The sequence below is a fragment of the Galleria mellonella genome, unplaced genomic scaffold, assembly GCF_026898425.1.
Source record: "Galleria mellonella isolate WM207_F2 unplaced genomic scaffold, CSIRO_AGI_GalMel_v1 utg139, whole genome shotgun sequence".
NCBI classification, from domain to species: domain Eukaryota; kingdom Metazoa; phylum Arthropoda; class Insecta; order Lepidoptera; family Pyralidae; genus Galleria; species Galleria mellonella.
In genome coordinates this window covers 1,950,951-1,973,776 of record NW_026441995.1, presented here as the reverse complement: position 1 = coordinate 1,973,776, position 22,826 = coordinate 1,950,951, and the positions used below count along the sequence as shown (strand labels likewise).

The following is a 22,826-nucleotide window of genomic DNA, read 5'->3' as shown; positions in this document are numbered from 1 at the left end:
TTTCCATCAGGTGGGCCGTCAGCTTGTTTGCCATTCTAAGTTGTATAAAAAAAAAATTGTTCTCTCTGCCTACCCCCCAAGGAATTTCGTGTAAAGATAGATAGATTGAAGAGATGGCCTGCCTGATAGAAGTGGTACCTATGATATTATTATTAAAGTTTCTAAGGATGGATGAATGGATAGATGGATGGGATAGGTGCTTGTTACATTTTTACTCGAAAACTACTCATCACATTTGAATGAAAATTGATACACGGGTAGATTATATCCTAATATAGCATATAGAATATTTTATGTACTGAATTACGCGGGCAAAGCTGCGGTATATAGTTAGTAGCCTATAAAGATAAATCACCAGAGCCACCAAGGAAAATACTGTTATGCCTGTGGTAACCCTTATGCGCTGTCTAAACTAAAGTCTAAAGTTTTATGTCTCCATTTAATTTCACTGCAATTAATAAATGCGATCGGAACAGAATTACCTGTTTTATATATATATATTTATTTTTTGAAATTCTATATGTCTTGATTCATAGATTTTATAATTTTTTTTTTAATTACAACTTAGAATGGCAAACAAGCTGACGGCCCACCTGATGGTAAGTGGTAACCGTCGCCTATAGACATGAGCAGTACCATGGACATAACAGAGTATACTGTTTCGCCCATAATACTCCCATGCGTTACCATTCCTCAGGACTCAGGTGTTATTCCTCTGTACCCAGTAAATTCACAGCCATGCAAACACAACTGCTTCATGGTTGAAACACAAATGGGACAGGGATACCCAAGCAATCGACTTTTGTACAAAGTCTCCGTCTGGTAATCCCATAGATAAATTAATTTTGACTGAATTTTTTGAAATCTAGAAGTAGCACTGTGGAAGCACTACCGATGGATTGACTGGGCTCGCCGCCACGGTCTCTACGAAGCTTACGACTGTCCCCGCACGAGGTTCCTCAAAGTCAGTAGTCTTCTGAAGTCCTCCTATGCTCCTCATCTGCTTGATGTACAGAGCACTGAGTCTGTAAGTTTATTGTTTAAGCATTGTATACTAGTGAAAGCGCCGTGTCGCTCCGACATAGACTGGGCCACCCCTTCCTTTTCCATGGGTGTCGTAAGTGGCGACTAAGCTAATTTCAAAGTCCAGAGGTGGACAGCAGCATTTCTCTTTAAACATCACCAAAGCCTAACTGCGACTGCTAATTCACGTACCATGCGTGGTAATTACTGACAAAATTCCCAATAAGAGGAGGATTATGTTCAACAGTGGACAGTTAAAGGCTGATGTGATGATGATGATGATATATTATGGGAAGAGACCTGCGCCCAGATAAGTTGAGGTAAGTCAACTTGATTCAATCACTTGTTTTCAATCTCTGTATAATTCAAGTATGAGTAAGTTATGTACCATCTGTGATATGAAAATCTATGATTATCTATGTGCTTATTATATACTAAAAGTCATTTTTTATATCACTGAAGTGATAAACAGACATATGATCCGCCTAACCAAAAGCAGTGACCACATCATATGAACACTTGCAATAGCAGGGGCGTTACGCGCACATTGCGAACCTAGTAGAAACTTCTTTACAACTTTTTTGAAGAACTCCATGCTGTAGTCTCTTGGGTAAACCTCAACAGGGAAGGGAGCTAATCCCATAATAGGAATTAGGTTTATTTCTCAGTTATCTAAGTTTATGTAAGTTATTTGTATATGCAAGATGAATGAAACTTTACTAGAAATATTATACGTGGTATACTGCGAGCTTTTTATTTAGTTTCAAATGAAATAACTAAATAAATAGCACACAACTAAGAGATCTAGAAAAGAAAATTCATGGTACTACAACTAAATCGTATTTACATGTGTTTAGTACCTAATTGTCGAAAGAATAATGCATTAATCAGTGTAAACGTGATATAAATACACAGAATTTCCCTTCTCTGTCTATATACATGCAAACGGTCATGTTTACTAATTTGTCACCTACATAGTAATTACTCATTATTGTCTAATGAGTATAGAAAACACCTAGATCATTGATGAATACAAATATGCGATGATTGAACTGGACACCATTAGATTAGACTAGCTATATATCGCGGCTCCGCCCTCGTAAATCAATATATAAATTATTAAGTTAGGATTTTTACCAGAGGGAGACTTTGTACAAAAGTCGATTGCTTGGGTACCTCTGCCCCATTCGTGTTTCAACCGTGAAGCAGTCGTGTTTGCATGGCTGTGTTTCGGTTTGAAGAGTGGGATATAACAGTGAATTTACAGGGTACAGAGGAATAATACCTTAGTTTTCAGCAATGGCAATGCATGGGGAGTATCGTGGTCGAAACTGTATTCTGTGTTATGTCCATGATACTGTTCATGTCTATAGGCGACGGTTACCACTTTCCATCAAGTGGACCGTCAGCTTGTTTGCCATTCTAAGTTGTATAAAAAAAATTAAAATTATTTAAATGTAGAACATGAAATCGTATAACATTTTTTTTAATGGGTGAAAATTTAATCTTAACCCCACCTGCGCTATTAGTTTATGCTGGTGAGACAACAGTGGGGGATGAAAAGTGAAGAAGGAGGCAGGTCAGTTGGCCGATCGTGAAGAATTCGACAAGAATTAACCATGACGGTTTCCATAGGAAACCATGTGGAGATTGACCTGATAGTTATGCCCTATTGTTAGCTTGTTAGCAATAGGGCAGTAAAAATCCATTACTGATAAACACTTTCCCCTTTCGTAAATTAAGTAAGAAATAAGTTTTGCTTCGTAACAGATAGTTTAATGTTACAAAAAAAGAGCTCTTTATTCCAATATTCCATAATAATATTAACATGGACTAACATATATATATATATATATATATATATATATATATATATCTAAAAGGGATTTCTTCCAGTCAACCTAACACAGTGGCATAGGAAGTGAGTGGGCTGTAGTAGTGCTAAACAGAAGTTAAAATAAATAAAATAAAACAAATGCTGTAGATTTTACAAAGAGATTTTAAAAATCGATTCATAATTTATTAAGATATCCTGTGTCGTGTGACATAAGCATAAAAAGTGCAAGCGATTGGCCTGCATTAGAAAGACTTTCAGTTGGAGTACTTCCACTTGAAATCAATTACTAATAGATTCTTCTACTCTGTCATAATTTTTGTTGGCATAATGTTCTCGGTTCTTTAGACTAGTACTATAAAAATATGCCAACTGTTTCCGGCCATTGATTTAAGCTCTACGTTGTTACTGCACTCTTGCCAAATCAGATATAGACTGTTTTGTGATTTTCAATAAGTTAGCAAGTAAGTTTTTTATTTAACTAGTATTTTTAACTAATAAATTGCCATTTACGAATTGTACTGTAAAATGATTGTGCACGACTCACCTAGATATTCACCTACTATGACGACGTAGTATAGGTACTCTGTTATCTCCATGGTACTGTTCATGTTTATAGGCGACCGTTACCAATTTCCATAAGCTGGGCCGTCAGCTTGTATACCATTCTAAGTTATACGCAAAAAATGATAAATTTCAAATTAAATCTTAAAATTAAATCTTTTTATTAATCATCATGATCATATCAGCCCTTAACGGTCCACTGCTGGACATAAGCCTTCCTAATGGAGGGGTTTTGCCAGTAGTTACCACACTTGGTAGACGAATTAGCAACTGCAGTTAGGCTTAGAGATGTTTTAAGAGGGACGCTGCTGTCCATACCTAGCCCTCCCTTAGTTGCCTCTTACGACATCCACGCGAAAGAAAGGGGTGGCGTATTCTATGCCGGGATCACATGGCCATAGAGATTATAGTCGTGACATATTACTTACTTATTTTATAAGTTGATTTGAATTTTTCTAATTTTAAGATTTTTTTTCTTTTTAACGATGATAATGGTATGGTAACTCCGCCTGCGCTAACGGGACACGCTGGCGGAGCACCAGTGAAGGGTGATAGATGAGAATGAAATCAAGCCAGTTAGCCCATCATGATGAATTCATCAGGAATTAACCATGATAGTTTCCAGGGGGAACCGCGAGGAGGTCGACCTGGTTGGGTATATTGCTAGCAATAGGATTCTCAGTCTCCATTACTAACAATCCTTTTCCCCCTATTTTCAGATTACATACTGTTTTCGAGAAGAACATGGCAGAAATACACCGGTTAGTATTTATTTTTAGTATTTTCGTTTTAGAATTATCTAGAAGAAATAAACAGGAAACAGGAAATAAACATAGTTAAAGGTCCCACAAACATTTTTGACTTCAATCGTGACAAATTCTGTTGTTTTGATTTAGAAACTAAACTGTCATAATATTTCCATGAGACCTGTAAATAAGTCCATTCAAATAATTTTTTTTTAAAGGGTAAAAATGGAATGGTGACCCCGCCCGCGCTATCGGTATACACCGACGAGGCACCAGTGGAAGATGATAGGTGATAATGAATGTAAATCAGTTAGCCCACCATAATGAATTCGACAAGAATTAACCATGATTGTTTACAGGGGATAACGCGTTCAGGTCGACCTGAAAGAGTATATTGCTAGCAATGGAGCTATTAAACCATATTATTAGCAATTCCTTTCTCCCCTTTCCAAATCGATTTACTATTGACAGAGGTAGGAGGTAACAAACATAATGAAAAGGCAGAATTGAGAACCTGATTCTTTTTGAAGTCGGTAGAAAACTGTTCGTGTGTGTGTTTTTTGCATTTATAAAAAAATTGTATTATTTATTGCATCATAACAATTTTTTTTTAATTTCTTATATTATATATATATTGACGGAGTTATAAGGTAACAAATATAAAATAATAAAACCTTATTAAAAACGTTCTTCCTTTTAAACTCTTTTTGGTTGTTATATTTTTCAACGAAATGAAAAAAGAATTACGAAAGAGATTTATCGAGCAAGAATGAATGGATGAATAGATGTCGGTAGGGGCCGCCCTAGACGGACGCATGTTGCCCAAATAGGCGACGTGCTGTAGAAGGGCCAAATTAAAAGTGCCCGTAACCGGCGAGCGTGTATGAAATGATTGATGAATGTGAAAGAAGCGAAAGAGGTTTGTTTGAATCGAAGCATTTGGCGTTCCATTGTTTCTGCCTATTCTAATGGGAGACAGGCGTGACAGATATGTATGTATGTATGGTTTTTTCCACCTTGATATAGGATTGAGAAAATTACAGGAAACACAGAAGTACTAAAATACTAATTTATATATGTACTAGCACTTTGACGCCAATATTTATTGTCATAAATTGGCATTTATGAGAGTACACAAGCGGGTTCACAGTATACTCTATTATTTCCATGGTGCTGTTCGTGGCTATGGGTAACCATTACTACTAGATACAATAGTAATCTTTATTCATAGATTTATTAATTTTTTTTTGCAGATAAAGAAAGGAGGTGGAAAAGATGTGATTCGATCTAACACTGGCATCTCTGTGACACAGCAAGTGAAGGATGACATGCGTGAATGGATGCAATACAGTTCGGTTAGATAATAATAATTTTAATAATAATTTAGTCATAATAAATACATTTAAATCATTTAATTATTATAAACATCGACTTATGCTATAATAGTTATCTCAAGTTAGTTATACATGTATATATAAGTTATTATATAGTTGGTTAGTTAATACCTAAATGAATTCTTTGGTTATGTTAATAAGTTAATTTTCCCTATTTGTAACTATATTTATTACTTTTTTTTTATTTAACTTAAAATGGCAAACAAGACAATGTCAATTTTATTTATACTTTTTTTTATCATTTAAGAGTTTCCTCTTGTCGGTGCAACTAATTCATGCATCTTATTCCAGCTAGCTCTATCCCAGGCCATATCCTTGATCTCCCTATACGACATGACACCTAGTGTTTCCTTTATCTGTCTCATGTAGTTATTCATCTTTATACTTTATTGTACACAAAAATTATATTCATTTATGAAATGATTGCATTATAATAATTAAATGAAGATCAAGCTTAACTCTATAAGAGTTCTCTTCCAGCCAACTTTGAGTGGAAAGTAGCATATATAATCAGATTGATCATTATCTCGTTTGCCATTTTAGGTGCAACAAATTAAAACTATTCATGGCGTTATAGAAATCATGACTTTTACAAATATTTAAATTCATTTACATTTATATGTTAAAAATATAATTACTATTCACATATAATTGCATTCCGTTACGTTCCTAAAATAAATTGTATATATTTTTTGTAACTCTCTGTAAAACTCTGTGTAAATGTAAAAAAAAATTGCATGTAATGATTATCTGTTTGGATTGTACCTTGACCTATTTTTAAACAACTTTTACAAATGTACTTATAAATTATTACGTGTCAAAAATACGTCTACCATAATACTAGAATACCTTGGTAGTTTTACAATGACTAATGTATTCTCATTTATAATATTTATTTTTACTAATGTCTAAATAATTAAGTTTTTTTTTTATACAAACAACTTAGAATGGCAAACAAGCTGACGGGCCACCTGATGGAAAGTGGTAACCGTCGCCTATAGACATGATCAGTACCATGGACATAACAGAGTATACTGTTTCGATATATTTAATATAATTAAAATATCCATGTTGCATAGAATAGGACATACCGTACTTTCTCGTGAGTGTCGTAAGAGGCGACTAAGGGAGCTTAATGTTCGAGGGATAGGAAACAATGTCCTTAATACATCTTTAAAATCCTAACTGCAGTTTCCAATCCACAGGCGTGGCAACTTACTAGCAAAACTTCCCTTATTCAGCAGTGGACAATAAACGGCTCAAATTATTGTTATTAAATTGATTGATTTATATAAACAATAATCCTTGAGGAAGATTTTTTTTTTTATTATTTAATAAACTATGAGTTATATTTTAATAAAAAGACTTCATTTATTTTTTACCCTTCTTATTTTAAAATATAAAAAGAAATATATTTACATTATTTTCAGATAAAGGAACTAATAAAAAATATCAACGTACTATATCATCCTTCCATGTACCAGTTCACATCTGCCGCGAGCAATCCCCCAATACGAATTACCAAAGGGACTGCCAATAGATCTCTCGATATTCAAGCACCAAAATCAGCACCGCTTTACCTACAAATCGACGGACCTGACGAGAATGTCCTCAGAATTTCACTTAACATGCTCCATCCAAGAGTTTTGTTCAATTCAGGTGTGCCAATAGTGGATCATATTGAACCGGCGTATTTGATTTTGGAGAGATTTGAATGGTTCAAAGATTGCGAGGTGCCAATGGCTAAAGCGTTTATTCAGACACGGGGCTATGATTCTGTGGAAATTAAATTTCCACCGGGCAGACATGTCTGTAGGTAAGACTATATATTTGCATACATTACTATAGCTTATTTTAATTTTAAAATAATAACTCTAAAAGTTGTTGAATAATTTTAAAATATGCGTAACATTCTCTAAATTTTGCTTGTAATTAAATATATTATTCAGTTTTAATTTTCAATAACTAATTAATTTAATATAAATAATTATAATTCATTTAAATTTAATTCATTAATTGGGTTCGAATTGAAATTATATAAATAAACACCGATTATATCTAATATTAACTGTTTATAGCCTTATATTTTAAGAAATTTAATTAAAGTTATTTGAGTGACGGTGGTAGACTTGCTGTCTTCTACGTTGAATTCTAATATCCTTGGGGAAACATGGGCATATCAAGTTTACTAGTATATCGTAAGAATGTTATTTTACATTTTTACTTCATAAGCAATTACAGTAATGAGTGCATTTTTTATATTATAATTATATACATTTATATTTATTTTAAGGATAATTTTTTATATCTTAAAATTTTAAAACTAAATATCTATGATTTTTTTAGAATATGGGTTCATTCCCGCATGAATTGGCACTTAATGTTGCTCAGTGAATCCACTTTGCTTCTTGGTTCACGTGATATAATTCAGTGCGCAGCAGTACGAGAATGTTCTTGGGCATCCCGATACCTACTTAACATTTCCACAGCTTTCTCTAACTGGGCTCGTATTAATAAATCTAGTTTAAATATTATTGATGCAAACAAAGACTTTTATAAGTAAGTTATTTGTAATATTTAATGCAATATTTATAGTATTAGCACAAAAGTTATTTAATTGAATACCTCTGTCTTATTCGTGTTGATGCTCTAAGCAGCTATGCTTGCATGGTCATGTTTCAGTTTGAAGGATGAATAGGACAGTGAAATTGCTGAGCATGAAGGCTCATCAAGAACAAAGATATAACTTTGTGTTTTGTGTCATCCATAGTACTTGTTGTTCATATTTATTGGCGACAATAATCACTTCATTAGCCCGTTATTTCATTTCGTCAAATAATTTAAGAAAAATTAAATAAATTTATGTGAATAAAGTCCAAAAAATAAATAGTTATAAAACAATCCACAAGTGAAGTCATATAGATACGGTAAATGTCAAAATTCAAGTTTAATAGTGATTTGTATAGACTTTATATTTTTATAAAATTTATACGTTTAACCAAAGGTAATTTGTTACTGAATGGTTAGAGCTCTAATTTGGTTAAATATGTTCTATTTTCATTGCCACTTTTTAAGTTGCAATTATGTATCTATGATTCTTTATATATCAATGCTATTTTTTTTTATTTTATTGTGCATTTTAGATCATATCAACCAGATCTAATATGGGATCCACAAGTTGTTGGTTACGACAAATTATTCCTGCATTGGATGTTCAGACAAGCTCTTCAATCGTTTCTAATGAAAAGGCTACAACATGCAGATTTTCGTGCAGTGTGTACAGTACTGAGGCATTATTTTCATGATCCTGAATTTGGAATGCTACAGAAGCCATCGCCACCTAAATCTTTAAGAGAAATTGTCGATGCTGATCCCTGTGATTGTATTATGCCTGAATCTGAAGAAATTGAAATAATAGATGAGCAGATAGAAGAACAGGTAAAATATTGTACGAATATTTAGAAATAAACATTTAAAAAGTATATATATATATATATATATATATATATATATATATATATATATATATATATATATATATATATATATATATATATATAGTAGTATATAAGTATATATAATCAGTAGGGATATATATTTACATTATTACATGTATCACATCTCTATATTTTAGAAATAATAGAATTTCATCGTGCCTCCAATCAAACTGTTTATAATTACTCCTCTCCATCCAAAGGTTGCCTGAAAGAGATCGTTTTCAGCGATAAGGTCGCCCATTGTTTTATCATTGTGGTTATTTCTTGTAATTGTTTATATTTATAATAAATTTAATATCTATTTGTAATCTTTTTGGAGGAAACAATAAAGAGTATCTATCTATTTCTGGTAATTGTTATTCAATCATACTAAAATGAGTGGGTGGAAACGAATGAAATTTGTATCACAAATATCAGAGATATATAACACATAATACATTATTCATCTTAATTAACTTGGACAAAGTCGCGGGATATAAATAGTAATAAATAAATATATCATAATTAAAATTTTATTGAATTGTGGGGTACTAGAACTTATGGTTTTCAAAATGTAAATCTGATAAAATAATATAAGTGAATAATATATATGGATATTTTTCTTTTAAATGACAAGGTGTTAGAAGAAAAACCTATAGTTGATGCAGAAACAATGGTAAAACTACTCAGAGCACCAGTAGTTCCCATAACTTCTCAAGTTTGTGAGCTAGCTACTAAAGAAGTATCATGTGGTATATTGAAAGATAAAAGAGAAAAGGCAATTAGGCGACATGAAGCTGCAACTATATTACAAGCACATTGGAGAGGAACTTGGGCTAGAAAATGTTTAAATACACGTGTTACATTTACACCTGAAGTAATGAAAGCTGTTAGTAATAAAGAAATATTTATAATATATATAATTTATAAAAGTAATAATATTATTTAGCCAGATATTAATAAAGTCAAAGGATTTTTATAGGTCATGGACAATGCATTTGGAAATTTGGAATCTTTATCAGCCCTAATGAATGAATTTTTCGGTTTATATCCTGGAACCAAAAATGCATATTCTGTTGCGTCTGCATTAAGCGGAGTATATGGATTACATCAGTATAATGGATCTTGTCCAGTGACGCCACAATGCAAGTGGATACCTTACTTTCAAGGGGTTTTCTTCTGCCATGGCGCTGTTAAAGTTCATTTCGATGTTCAAAGCTCCTTCCAATACCATTGTACTATGGCAGTGTACAATAATGACACCGGTGTTCAAATGCCTCAAGCTTATAACTCTCATATCACTTTTGATTTCCTTCCTAATGCTCACGGGTAAGAAAGAAAAAAAGAAAATTTTAAATATAATATTTTAAATATAAAAATTTAAAATGTAATTAGATATTTCATTAATTAATTAATTCATATAACCGACGAATTATTATCATTCATTTATTCATTTTTTATTTATTAATTTAATAAAATGTTCATTCGATAAATATTCTACTTTTAGCTACACAGTAACAGGACATGGAACAGTGAACCAACCAATTGGTTGCAATCACGACGTGCATTGGCATTTAACTGTGTTATGCAGCGTCAAGGGGGCATTCCATGTTTGTGACAACGATATAGATTTCTGCAAAGAAACTCCACTGCCATCAGCTAAGAAGCTGCATTTTGAAGAAATGTTCATTCCTAATAGAAGAAATATACTTGGCGGTATCCAAATATCTGTGACCAAGCATGAAGCTGTTAGTTTCAGAGCTGCTGCCACTTCACCTGATGTTAGTGTTTAATATTGAATTAATATCTCCCTTATTTATAAAATTTATGGGGAGGGCGGGTTGCCAGTAGTTGCCATGCTTCGCAAGTTGGTTGGCAACTGTCGTTAGATTTTGGTGGTGTTGTTAAAAGAGACGTTACTGCCCATTTCTCGATAATTAAGTTCCATTAATTCATAATTAATACTTTAATTGATATTTTAATTTTCTTTTTATTTAATTTTATATTTTAATTTTAATTCGAAATTAATACTTTAATTTAATTATATATTTTAATTTTCATTTTAATTAATATTATATTTTAATTATATTTGAATATAATTTATATTTTTTCAGCTAGAAATAGAAGCTATACTTCGCACCAAATCTGATGGTATCGTTGAGGAGTTGGGCAGGTGTTCAGGGAAGGGTGAACTCTATTGGCCATTCATAAGTCTGGATCCAACACCACCTTCATCTACGCCAGTTAAAAGACATTCTACGTCTTACGCTAATTTAGGCTCGGTTAATTTCATAACTTCTTAATTTTTGAAACATTTTTAATTGACATAAAAAAATAGAAGGTTCTGAAGTTTAGAAAGTTATTTTTTGTGTGTGTTTATACATTAATGGATATACTTTATAACACCTACAACAAAGGGAATAAAAGCATAAAAAATATTTATTGTTATTTAATATTTTATTATGAAATGTACAAGTCGGAGGAATTTAGCAACTGGAGTAAAACAAAGCGAAATAGGTCATATAATAAACTTCGAATACTCTTGTTTTATTGTTTAATTATTATTTAAAACGAATATATAAAATACCTAACTTTCTATTTATTTATCGACTTTGTAAAAAGGAGGATTCAATTCTGTTATTTTTTTGTTTTTTTTTTATGTTTGTTACTTGTTACAACTCCGTCAGTTCTAAACCGATTTGAAAAAATCTGTTTTTATCTAAAGTATATATTTACAGGTTACTAAATTGATTCAGTAGTTTAGTTTTTTTTTTTTCAAATGAAGTTTTTTTTTTGTAGGACACGATCTTTAATTATTCTAAATTTTTTTTTTTTTATATATAATGCAAGAAAAAGGAAATAATAAATATAAACAATATTATTGGCCGTGTATAGGTTTCCGGTATAGAGTAGGCCGCCTCTTCATTTCCGTAGGTGTCGTAAGAGGAGACTAAGGGAAGACGATGGATAGGGAGACTTTGTACAGAAGTCGATTGCTTGGGTACCTCTGTCCCATTCGTGTTTCAACCGTGAAGCAGTTGTGTTCGCATGGCTGTGTTTCGGTTTGTAGCGTGGGATATGGCGTGAATTTACTGGGTACAGAGGAATAACACCTGAGTCCTCAGGAATGGCAACGCATGGGGGTATCATGGGCGAAACAGTATTGTTATGTCCATGGTACTGGTCATGTCTATAGGCGACGGTTACCACTTTCCATCAGGTGGGCCGTCAGCTTGTTTGCCATTCTAAGTTGTATAAAAAAAAAAGGTAGCAACGTCCCTCTTAAAACATCTCCATAGTCAGATTGTCTATTGGATAACGCCTTCTATTTACTTTGATTAATCTTGGATAGTAAAAATAAATAAATAAAAAAAAAAAATAGTCATTATAATAATTGTAATACTAATATTATTTATTGTAATTACATTATAAATTATGATATTTCAGGCTAATCGAGATTCGGCTTTATTAAGCGCCCGTTCCCTAAAATCTAATAAAATAGTAAAAGCTTCTGCAAGTGGAAAGAATAGATCAAATACTAAGGTGATGTTACTAAAAATATAAGTCTCTTAATTTTTCTCAAACTATTATAATAATTTTAATTATTAAATTATAATTTTAGATAAAAACGGCTCCTTCAGAACCGAAGGAATATTTTATTGAGTAAGTTTTTTTATCGCATTATAATAAATTTTCTTAATAATTTATTAATTAAATATGACAGAAATGTCTTCCTTTGATGATCTAACCGCTTCTAAAGGCACACGGGTATGCACTGCGACCTCCTGAGCCACTGTAGTTACTGACTAGTGTCACTACCACAGCTGCTTTGGATGATTTTCCCTTTTTCAAAAATAAAATGTATGCGTTGCCATTCCTGAGTAATCAGGTGACATTCCTCTGTATCCTGTAAATTCCCTGCCATATCCCACCCTTCAAACCGAAACACAGCCATGTAAACACAACTGCTTCACGGTTGAAACACGAATGGGTCAGAGTTCAACTATTGGGTTAATGTAAGGTTTGTCAGTCACAATCTTCGAAAAACTTAAATCGTACCTTATAATAATGTACGATATAATAATTATGTAATAACACTACATAGTATAAAACAAAGTCGCTGTCTGTCCGTCCCTATGTATGCTTAAATCTTTAAAACTACACGGATTTTGAAGCGTCTAAGGCCACGCTTCGTTTTATAGCACTTTACCTTGTTTGTATTGTCTAATGTCAAAAAAGCTGTAAACGTTGTTTATAAGAACATTCTGTAGTAGGTAGGTATATTTAGTATCAGCATTGCACCGTACGAAGCCGAGACGGGTCGCTAGTTCACTATAAGAAGAAAGGTTTTTGAGCGACGACCCCGCACGGGAATACGCAGTGTAGGACGACCCTCCACTAGATGGAGTGACGACCTCAAATACATTGAAGGGAGTCAATGGATGTAGGTGGCTCAGGACCGTTTCTTAGGGCTGTCTATGGGGGAGGCCTATGTCCAGCATACATACATACATACATATCTGTCACGCTTGTCTCCCATTAGGGTAGGCAGAAACAATGGAACGCCAAATGCTTCGATTCAAACAAACCTCTTTCGCTTCCTCCACATTCATCAATCTTTTCTTTTTCTATGTCCAACAGTGGACGGATAATGGCTGAAATTATGATGATGATGATCCATCATAATGTTTATTTATTTATTACATCCACTGGGTGAGCCTTACAGTCTTCCAATACGCTCACCCAGGAAAACATGAGTATAATAACTTATAAAAGGAATATTACACAAAAATATTAAACAAAAAATAATATAAAAAGATTTAACTGAAACAAAAAACGTCTGAACACAAATACTCTGTGGTCACTCGACGAAACTCCAGCAAGTTGGAGGCAAATACATCCAATTGCGGATACTGGCTCAAAATATCATTGAGTAGTTTCAATGCAAGAGATAGGGGAGCCTGCTTAGCGGACTCTGTTCTTCGTAATGGAACATCGAATAAGTGTCGTCGGCGTGCTCGCACGTAGTTACTGGCCGCTCCTATTGATATTGATTCCAGTACAATTTGGTTACATTTTTCCCCCCGCACTAATTTTAACACATACTTAATTAAATTTAGTTTTCGTCTCACTTCAAGTGTATTATAGCCCACCATACCCAACAAAAACATACTCGGGTATATATGGGGATACCTTGAAACCATACTGTTTTTGGTACAGCCATCTTACAAATTTCTTTTGGGTTTTTTCCACCATAAGTATATATTTAGATTCATGTGGGTTCCAAATAATTGCGTTATTTTCTAATTTACTACGAACAAAAGCATTATATAGCAATTTAACAGCTTGTATGCAATCCAATTGTTGCGCTTGTCGCAATACAAATCCGAGAGTTCTGAATGCTTGAGTGCACAGTTCGACAATATGCGTTCTAAAAGTAAGCTCTTCACACATCAAATTATTGTTATAGATAAGGTAATATAAAATAAAATTAAAAAAAACACAAGATAATTACATTATGCACTTTAATTTTCCACAGAGTGATTGCTACGAACGGTTGGCCTCTCACGCTTGCCCAATGGAAAAGAGTAGGCGAAGTTCGCGATGCGCCCGAAATATGTAAATTAGAAACGCCTATCAAAAAGACAGTGAAAGATAAGGTTAATTGTTTATAATGCCAATAAAATATTATGTCTGTACAATAGTTATCTAAATGGCTATTTTTATCTCATATTTTTACCATCAGGCAATTTTTTTCTTGTATATATATATATATATATATATATATATATATATTATTTATTGCACTAAAACATACAGTAACAACAATAAATTAATAACAATGTTACAAAGGCGAACTTATCTCTAAAAGAGATCTCTTCCAGTCAACCTAACACAGTGGCATAGCAAGTGAGTGGGCAGTAGTAGTGCAACACAAAAATTAAAATAAATATTTACATAAATAATAAATCATTATATATATATATATATATATATATATATATATATATATTTGAAAGATACAATATTAATACATACCATACATATGAATATAAACCTACATAAATAAGAATATATATATACACATATACACACTTACATACATAGTATTGATTCAGTGACACGTATCAATTAAAAAAATCATTAAATCTGAAATTACAGCCTGGTTCCGCGAAAGACAAGGAGAAAGATAAGCATCTGCCTGCACCAATATATCAACCACAACCTGGTGATGCTTATACTGAAATGGAATGTTCCTTCGCCGTTAACGGTGGTGCATACTGCAAGCGGGACGATGTGAGGGACCTGGAGTTTGCTGCAGCAAGGAGAGCCTGGGATGCAAAAGAACCGGGAAGAAATCAGAGAGGAGCTCAAATAAGGTAATTTTGTATTTTTTTTGTTATACAACTTAGAATGGCAAACAAGCTGACGGCCCAGCTGATGGTAAGTGGTAACCGTCACCTATAGACATGATATCATGGATATAACAGAGTATACTCTTTGGCCCATGATACCCCCCATGTATTGCCATTCCTGAGGACTCAGGTATTATTCCTCTGTACCCTGTAAATTCACTGCCATGTCCCACACACACAAACCGAAACCAACCCATGCAAACACGACTGCTTCACGGTAAAAACACGAATGGAACAGAGGTGCCCAAGCAAACGACTTTTGTACAAAGTCTCCCTCTGGTGATTTATTTGTTTTTTTATTATGTAAGTGATTATTGCTGCCATAGACACTAACAAGATCAGAAAAAAGGGCATTTATAATGATCATTTAGACAGACTATGATAATTTATAAGTCATCAATCGATGACTTCTGCCTCGGAAGCAGCACGATAGCACTACATCAATCTAGTCGTGACGACGGCCGGTTGAACCTGGTCAAAACGTCGAGATAACCCAAGCAAGTTATCATAGTTTATCTAAATGACCTGTCTGATTCCCGTCTCAATCATAATCATTCCAGAGGGAGACTTTGTACAAAAGTCGATTGCTTGGGTACCTCTGTCCCATTCGTGTTTCAACCGTGAAGCAGTTGTGTTTGCATGGCTGTGTTTCGCTTTGAAGGGTGGGATATGGCGTGAATTTACTGGCTAGAGAGGAATAACACCTGAGTCCTCAGGAATGGCAACGCATGGGGGTTATCATGGGCGAAACAGTATTCTCTGTTATGTCCATGGTACAGTTCGTGTCTATAGGCGACAGTTACCACTTTCCATCAGGTGGGCCGTCAGCTTGTTTGCCATTCTAAGGTGTATAAAAAAAAATAGATTAACGATTCTAAAGACTTATTCATAAACACGCCAAACTTCTTATAAACCAATCTTAGCAATTGAACTGTTTCGTCTCTTTCTTTACGGCTAAATTCCTAATTTGAAAGAAAGTAGCAAAACAGTGTAATAGTTAAAATAGACTTGTAATAAGGTTTTAGTTTTTATAAATAAAAAGGTACAAGTTTGTGTTCTTCTTGTTTAGGAAAGACTTTTGGGCTGAGTTTCTTGAAGCAGTACCACCACCTCCCTCTGAAAGCACGTTCTCAATAATAGAGGTAAGTGTCAGAGAAATATCATCCAGAAGCACGTAACACATTGACAAGATTCTATTATCGCTATCTGCGAAGCTTCGTCGTAGCTGTTCTGATATATTACAAAATTTCCTCCTCATTTAAATGATTACCTTATATAATGACTAGCTTTAATCCGCAACATTGTCTGTGTGACCAGGATAAAAACTAGCCGGGTTAAAAAGTTACCTATCTCTCTCTCCAGCTCATATAGTTAGCGTACACAAAATCACATAGATGTATGTGATTTGTTAAGCTGTTAAGGTGTTAAGAGACGTTTCAAGGCGTTTTCTTTCACGCACAACCACTCTTTGGAATCAACTTCCAGCTGCACTATTTCCGAACCGATACGACAACGTAACCTTCAAGAAAAGAGCATATTCCTTTTGAAAGGCTGGCATCACACTTGCAATGCCTCTGGTATTGCAGGTGATCGTGGGCGGAGCTAGTCACTTACCATCAAGTGAACCGCATGCTTGTTTGTCCTCTGAGTTAAAAAAAGACAACAAACTTGCTTTCAAATTTACAATATTAGTATGGACTATTTTCAAATTCGATATGTTTTAAACATTTTTAAATCGATGTCATGATAAAAGGCTACATTTTAAAAGTGTTTTATTCTAAAGTCATCCGTAAACTGATTTCAAGGTTCAGATAATGGCTGAACCGCATGCTCGTTTGCCCCTGTGTTGTTGTAAAAAAAAATTACTGAATCATCGTATCATATTCTAGCAGCCGTTAAGTGTCTACTACATAGGCCTTCCCCAACTCTGCTACACTTGGCAGGCAGGTTGGCAACCGCAGTTAGGCTTTGGTGATGTTTTAAAAGGGATACTGCTTAAAACCCCTAGAATCCATGACCTAGAGAAAAGCCTCTTACGACACCCACGAGAATGGAATAGGTGGCTCATTCTATGCCAAGACTACACACACGGGAGTGATGTGTTAACAAACATAAAAATTATAACCGACATGAGAATGTTCTTCTTTTTTTAAAAAATAGATGAATTACCTGTATCTTGTTATCAGAAATACAACACCTGATCAATAGCATTGCAGCATATACCATGATATCCATGGAGCTGTTCATGAATGTGGAATACAAGCCACATATATTATTTACAGCTTTATATTATTATTTATCAAATTCGAAATTCACACATTTCTTTTGTTTTCTTTTGGCTTACCTTCACGGCCCTAGTCTTCTAAGTTTCATTGACCTATATACATAATATTTCCAATTTCCATACCCGGTTTCCTTTGTCGTCCACATTGGATATAAGTAAAAATTATCATTTAATTTGTCCAATTTGTAAAAATAATAAAACATTCCAGGAAATGGTTGGTGAAGAATATGGTGATAATGAAGAAGAGGAAAAGAGTAAGTTTGTTAATATTTATAGACAATCAATTCATTGGCTACAGGAATCGAACTTCCAACCGCTGGAAGATAAGGCAGTATGTTAAGCCTCGTTCCTCGCAACTTTCCCGCATGATTTAGTATATAACGTATTTTTAATTTTAACCCTCTGATCGGGCATCCCGCGATTTCCGCGTGCAGTATCTACTCATTTAATTTTACGCATCCCGCGATTTCGACGTGCTCGCTTTTTTATGTTTATTGACGTTGTTATCCCACGATTTATATTTTGGTAATTTGATATTGTTTCTCAGAATCGCCCTAAATGGCTAAATAGTGCTATTTGTTGTCAAAGCGATGTGTTTTATTGCTGTGAAAAAAAAATACGCGGTCAGAGATTTAAAATCACAATAAACTCCCCTGAAGTTCAATTAAGCATGTCGGTCCAACTCACCCAACTGGTCCTCGCACGTGCCCATTAGCAGCGAAACTGCCAGATGTGCCCCACCAATCTGATATCGAATGTATGTGAAATTGTATGAGCATAGACCTTGTCATCATCTTGTCCTTATTCCAATTATTTATTTAGTGTTGGAAATAATTTTACCTCTTTAATTCATCTCTATTCGCAGTCATTTCGCATATACTCCCATTCTGGCCGTATTGCCTTTCACATAATCCATCCATGTCTTATTAGATCTTCCTTTCCTTTCGTAATCATCTACATACATATTTAGTACTTTTCTTGATACATCCTTTACCAAAATTTTAGAATATCAGCAGCAGAATCACCAAGGACCTACGCCTGCCACTGAGAGTGGATGTAAGTTTTTCAGTCATATTCTTTTTATATCAAGAGGTTGGCTTTCAAACAAGTTCCGTAAGTACACATTATATTTTAATGTAAGAACTACTGGTTTAACTTACGTGCGTGCGTGCGTGCGTGCGGGCGGGCGTGCGTGCGTGCGTGCGTGCGGGCGGGCGTGCGTGCGTGCGTGCGTGCGTGCGTTCGTGCGTGCGTGCGTGCGAGCGTGCGTGCGTGCGTGCGTGTGAGCATGCGTACGTGCGTGCGTGTGCGTGCTGGGTAACTGGTATTATTGTAGCTATTACCTACCATTATGAAATCATTCATGTTTTAATACATTTTCGCTTTAAAATGACTATAAACCTTAACCTTTATTAACCTAAGGTCTAAAATATTATTAGTCTAAGATCAAGCCACTAATTACTGCAGGTGGTATAAGATTTTTTAATGAAACTTTGTTTAAATGAAAGATAAGCTAAAATATAATAAACTTGGGTTGCCTGCTCTCAGTTAGTAGTCTAGGATAGCTAATCTTTACCTACAGCCATTTTTTATAGATAATGCTTTGCTGTCAAAAATTTCAGTGAATTGAAAAAAGGATAAACTTATATATGTGAGTCATGTTTAGTTACTTTTCACCATGGCACTACTCGCCGTCGGCAGGTAATCCATCCTCATCCCCATCCTGCCGAGGCTTCCCCTGGATACTACAGTATGGGATTCGTAAAAAGGGCATATTAAGGTTTCTTAAGGGTCTGCAACGCGCGCGTGATGCCCCTGGTATTACAGGCATCCATAGGCTACAGTAACCTATTTCACTATCAGACGAGCCATATGCTTGTTTGCTATCAAAGTTGTTTAAAAAAAATTTATCTGTTTAAAAAAGGAAGTTTCTAGTTTGAACTTTCGATAATTCTATTTAGAATCGATAGAATTTATTTACTTATATTAATAACGATTAATACTTCTGGTTTTTGTCTCAAATCATCATCATCATCATATCGGCTGTTAACTGTCCACTGCTGAACGAACCTCCCTTTGGAGGATTTCGCCAGTAAATGCTACGCTTGGCAAGCACGTTAATAACCGCAGTTAGGCTTTGAAGATGCTTTAAGAGGGACGCTGCTGCTCATCTCTCGACCATTAAGTTCCCTTAGTCCCTTCTTACGAAACACACACAGGAAAGGAAGGGGCGGCTCATTCTATGCTCAGTCCATTTAGGTTTCTGCGATACTAATCCTTAAATTGTAATAGATTTTCATTTCTCAGTATTGGAAATGACAGTGGAAACGGAAGAAGAAGCGAAGTATTTAGTGATGCCTGAGCAATTGAGGGACAAATTCATACCTCTATATTTCTTACCGTTTTGCACTAAAGAGAAAGTTGAAGAGAACAGGTGAGGTTTACAGAAAATGTGTACAGAAGAACTTTACTAGGTGAAAATTATCTTTACATGTTTTTATGTAATGTTAATGCAATATAGATTTTCGTGTTTTGTTATTAAGTCGACAATAGTTTTTTTATGTCAATTTTGTAAGTTGAAACTGATTGTTCTGATCATAACACCAATGTAAGTTATTCCAACGAAAATCAAATAGTTTTCGAACACGTTGGATCAAAATATGTTCAGGGAAATGTGGCCACATCGAGTATTATGATAAATGATAGATAGCAGTTATTAATAAAAAATCCTGCGTTTCTCATGGATCTTACCTATAAATAGTATAACGAGATGAAATTCGACGACCAAATATTCATTTACTTATTCTTTAATACAGGGCATGTGTCATTGGTGTTTCAACTGTGAAGCAGTTGTGTTTACATGGCTGTGCAGGAATGGCAACGCATGAGTGGTGTCATGGGCGAATGAGTATACTGTTTCGCCCATAATACCTCCCATGCGTTGCCATTCCTGAGGACTCAGATTATTTTTCTCTGTACCCTATAAATTCACGCCATATCCCACCCTTCAAACCGAAACACAGCCATGCAAACACAACTGCTTCACAGACAACCAAAGAAATTCCATACATTTGAAAATTGACATGCATATTAGTATATTTACATAGATACACAGATAAATATATATAAACAATAAATATCCTTACAAGATGTAATATATTATACACAAAAACAAAAACAGTAGATAATATTTTCTGCTTGGATAAAATATAAAATTGGCCATAAACCTGTTTTATCAAAGTTAATTTAGACGAAAGTCTCCTGATGGTATCAGGGAGAGCAAATATACAGAAAAGCTTATTAAATTCCAGTGTCGTCTTGACACCTGATATTATGGAAACAGCCAAGAAGGATCGCCACGCCCGCATTGAAGCCGCGCTGGGTCGTATGAAGGAACTGCAGACCTACAACGAGTTATACGTGCTTGGACGACAGAAGAAGAGATGTCAACTTCTAGAGAAACTCTTTGTTGGTAAGATTTTCAATATTTAAATAACACAATGCTGTTTATGTCTGTAAGCGACGGTTGTCAGTTTCTAACAGGTGGGCCAGTAGCTTATCTAACACTTCAAGTCATATAAGAAAACTTTACTCATAACTTTGTCCAAGATAATGGAACAAATTGATTCATTATCAACATATCATATCCGGCCATTACATGCCCACTGCTGATCATAGACTTCTCTAATAAAGGGGGGTTTTGCCAGTAGTTGCCATGCTTGACAGGTGGGTTGGCAACCGCGGTTAGCCTTTGATGATATTTTAAAACACGCTGCTGTCCATTGCTTGACCATTAAATTATTTGACTCTTATGACATCCACGGAAAAGTAACGAGTGGCTAATTCTGTTCCGGGACCGCATAACAAATTGATTAACTGCCGGGAAAAGGATTGTTAGTAATGGAGACTGAGAATCCTATTGCTAGCAATATACCCAACCAGGTCGACCTCCTCGCGGTTCTCCTTGGAAACTATCATGGTTAATTCCTGATGAATTCATCATGATGGGCTAACTGGCCTGTTTTCATTCTCATCTATCACCCTTCACTGGTTAAAAATCGGTAAAGCCGTTTCGGAGGAGTTTAGTAACAAACACCGCGACACGAGAATTTTATATATTAGAAGATATGGCGGTTTTGTCCTCAGATCTTCATTGCCTAGTTACAGTATCCTAGATTGAAGACCGGAAAAGTGTGAAAAAAGAACAAACATTTAAATAAATATTGTGTTTCAACAACATATAAGCCGTGTAGATCCCGGTATAGAAATGGCCACCCCCTCCTTTCCCGTGGGTATCGTAACAGGCGATTAAAGGAGTTTAATGTGAAAGGAGAGACAGCAGCGTCCCTCTTAAAATATCAGCAAAAGCCAAACTACAGTTGCCAATCCGCCTGCCAAGCGTGGCAACTACTGGCAAAAACCCGCTTATAGAGGAGGCTATGTTCAGCAGTAGCCAATTAATGGCTGATACAATTAATATATAATTTTACAATACAGATTCACAATGGAATCCAGAACTAGCTAAAGTTCTAAATGAAAGAGATGAAGCTATAGCTAGGGAGACTCTCAACCGAACTTTGTCCGCTACGAAGAAAAAACAAGAAGTTAAAAAGAAATAGTTTTATAAAAAAAATAATTTCAGTGTTTGTTTAAGATAATGTATGTTATTAGCAAGTAATACTGTTTTAATTAAAGAACCAATTTGAATAAGTGTTGCCAGTTATTACAAAATAAAACATGAATTAATTTTAAGTTTCAATTTTTGTTTAATATGTTGTGTATTATTTAGCAAGAACCTCTATAATTATAACAAAAAAAGTCAATTTCTGTTTTTGGTTAATTCTAAATAAAACATTAAGTAATTTTGAATTTTAGATTTTTATTTCCCATAAAAATATTTTGGATTATTTAGCAAGTATTTAATTAGGACAAAATCTGTTTACAATATTTCGAAATGTAAAGTATTTTTTTTTTATATTTAGTTTAAAACAAGATTTTATCAATTGTTCAGTATAAATCTAATAACAATTGGTGTTGCCAATTAATTCTAAATAAAACATGATTTTTTTTTAAAGTTTTTGTTCAATGA

General features: G+C 34.3%; 1 protein-coding gene across 1 annotated transcript in view; it reads left to right on the top strand.

The window, feature by feature from the left end:
* LOC113522189 (androglobin-like) overlaps positions 1–22,606 on the top strand; it is a 31,440-nt gene extending 8,834 nt beyond the window's left edge. Inside the window, exons 9-28 of the mRNA XM_052903396.1 lie at positions 870–1,027; positions 4,141–4,182; positions 5,421–5,522; positions 6,992–7,377; positions 7,908–8,120; positions 8,705–8,999; positions 9,675–9,926; positions 10,020–10,366; positions 10,545–10,818; positions 11,152–11,319; positions 12,485–12,580; positions 12,660–12,700; positions 14,577–14,704; positions 15,216–15,417; positions 16,523–16,595; positions 17,946–17,991; positions 18,743–18,793; positions 20,045–20,171; positions 21,049–21,209; positions 22,235–22,606. Of these exons, the coding sequence (XP_052759356.1) occupies positions 870–1,027; positions 4,141–4,182; positions 5,421–5,522; positions 6,992–7,377; positions 7,908–8,120; positions 8,705–8,999; positions 9,675–9,926; positions 10,020–10,366; positions 10,545–10,818; positions 11,152–11,319; positions 12,485–12,580; positions 12,660–12,700; positions 14,577–14,704; positions 15,216–15,417; positions 16,523–16,595; positions 17,946–17,991; positions 18,743–18,793; positions 20,045–20,171; positions 21,049–21,209; positions 22,235–22,356 (3,284 nt within the window). The 3' untranslated portion in view covers positions 22,357–22,606. The remainder of the gene's footprint in view (positions 1–869; positions 1,028–4,140; positions 4,183–5,420; positions 5,523–6,991; positions 7,378–7,907; positions 8,121–8,704; positions 9,000–9,674; positions 9,927–10,019; positions 10,367–10,544; positions 10,819–11,151; positions 11,320–12,484; positions 12,581–12,659; positions 12,701–14,576; positions 14,705–15,215; positions 15,418–16,522; positions 16,596–17,945; positions 17,992–18,742; positions 18,794–20,044; positions 20,172–21,048; positions 21,210–22,234) is intronic.
* Positions 22,607–22,826: the final 220 nt, after the last annotated feature.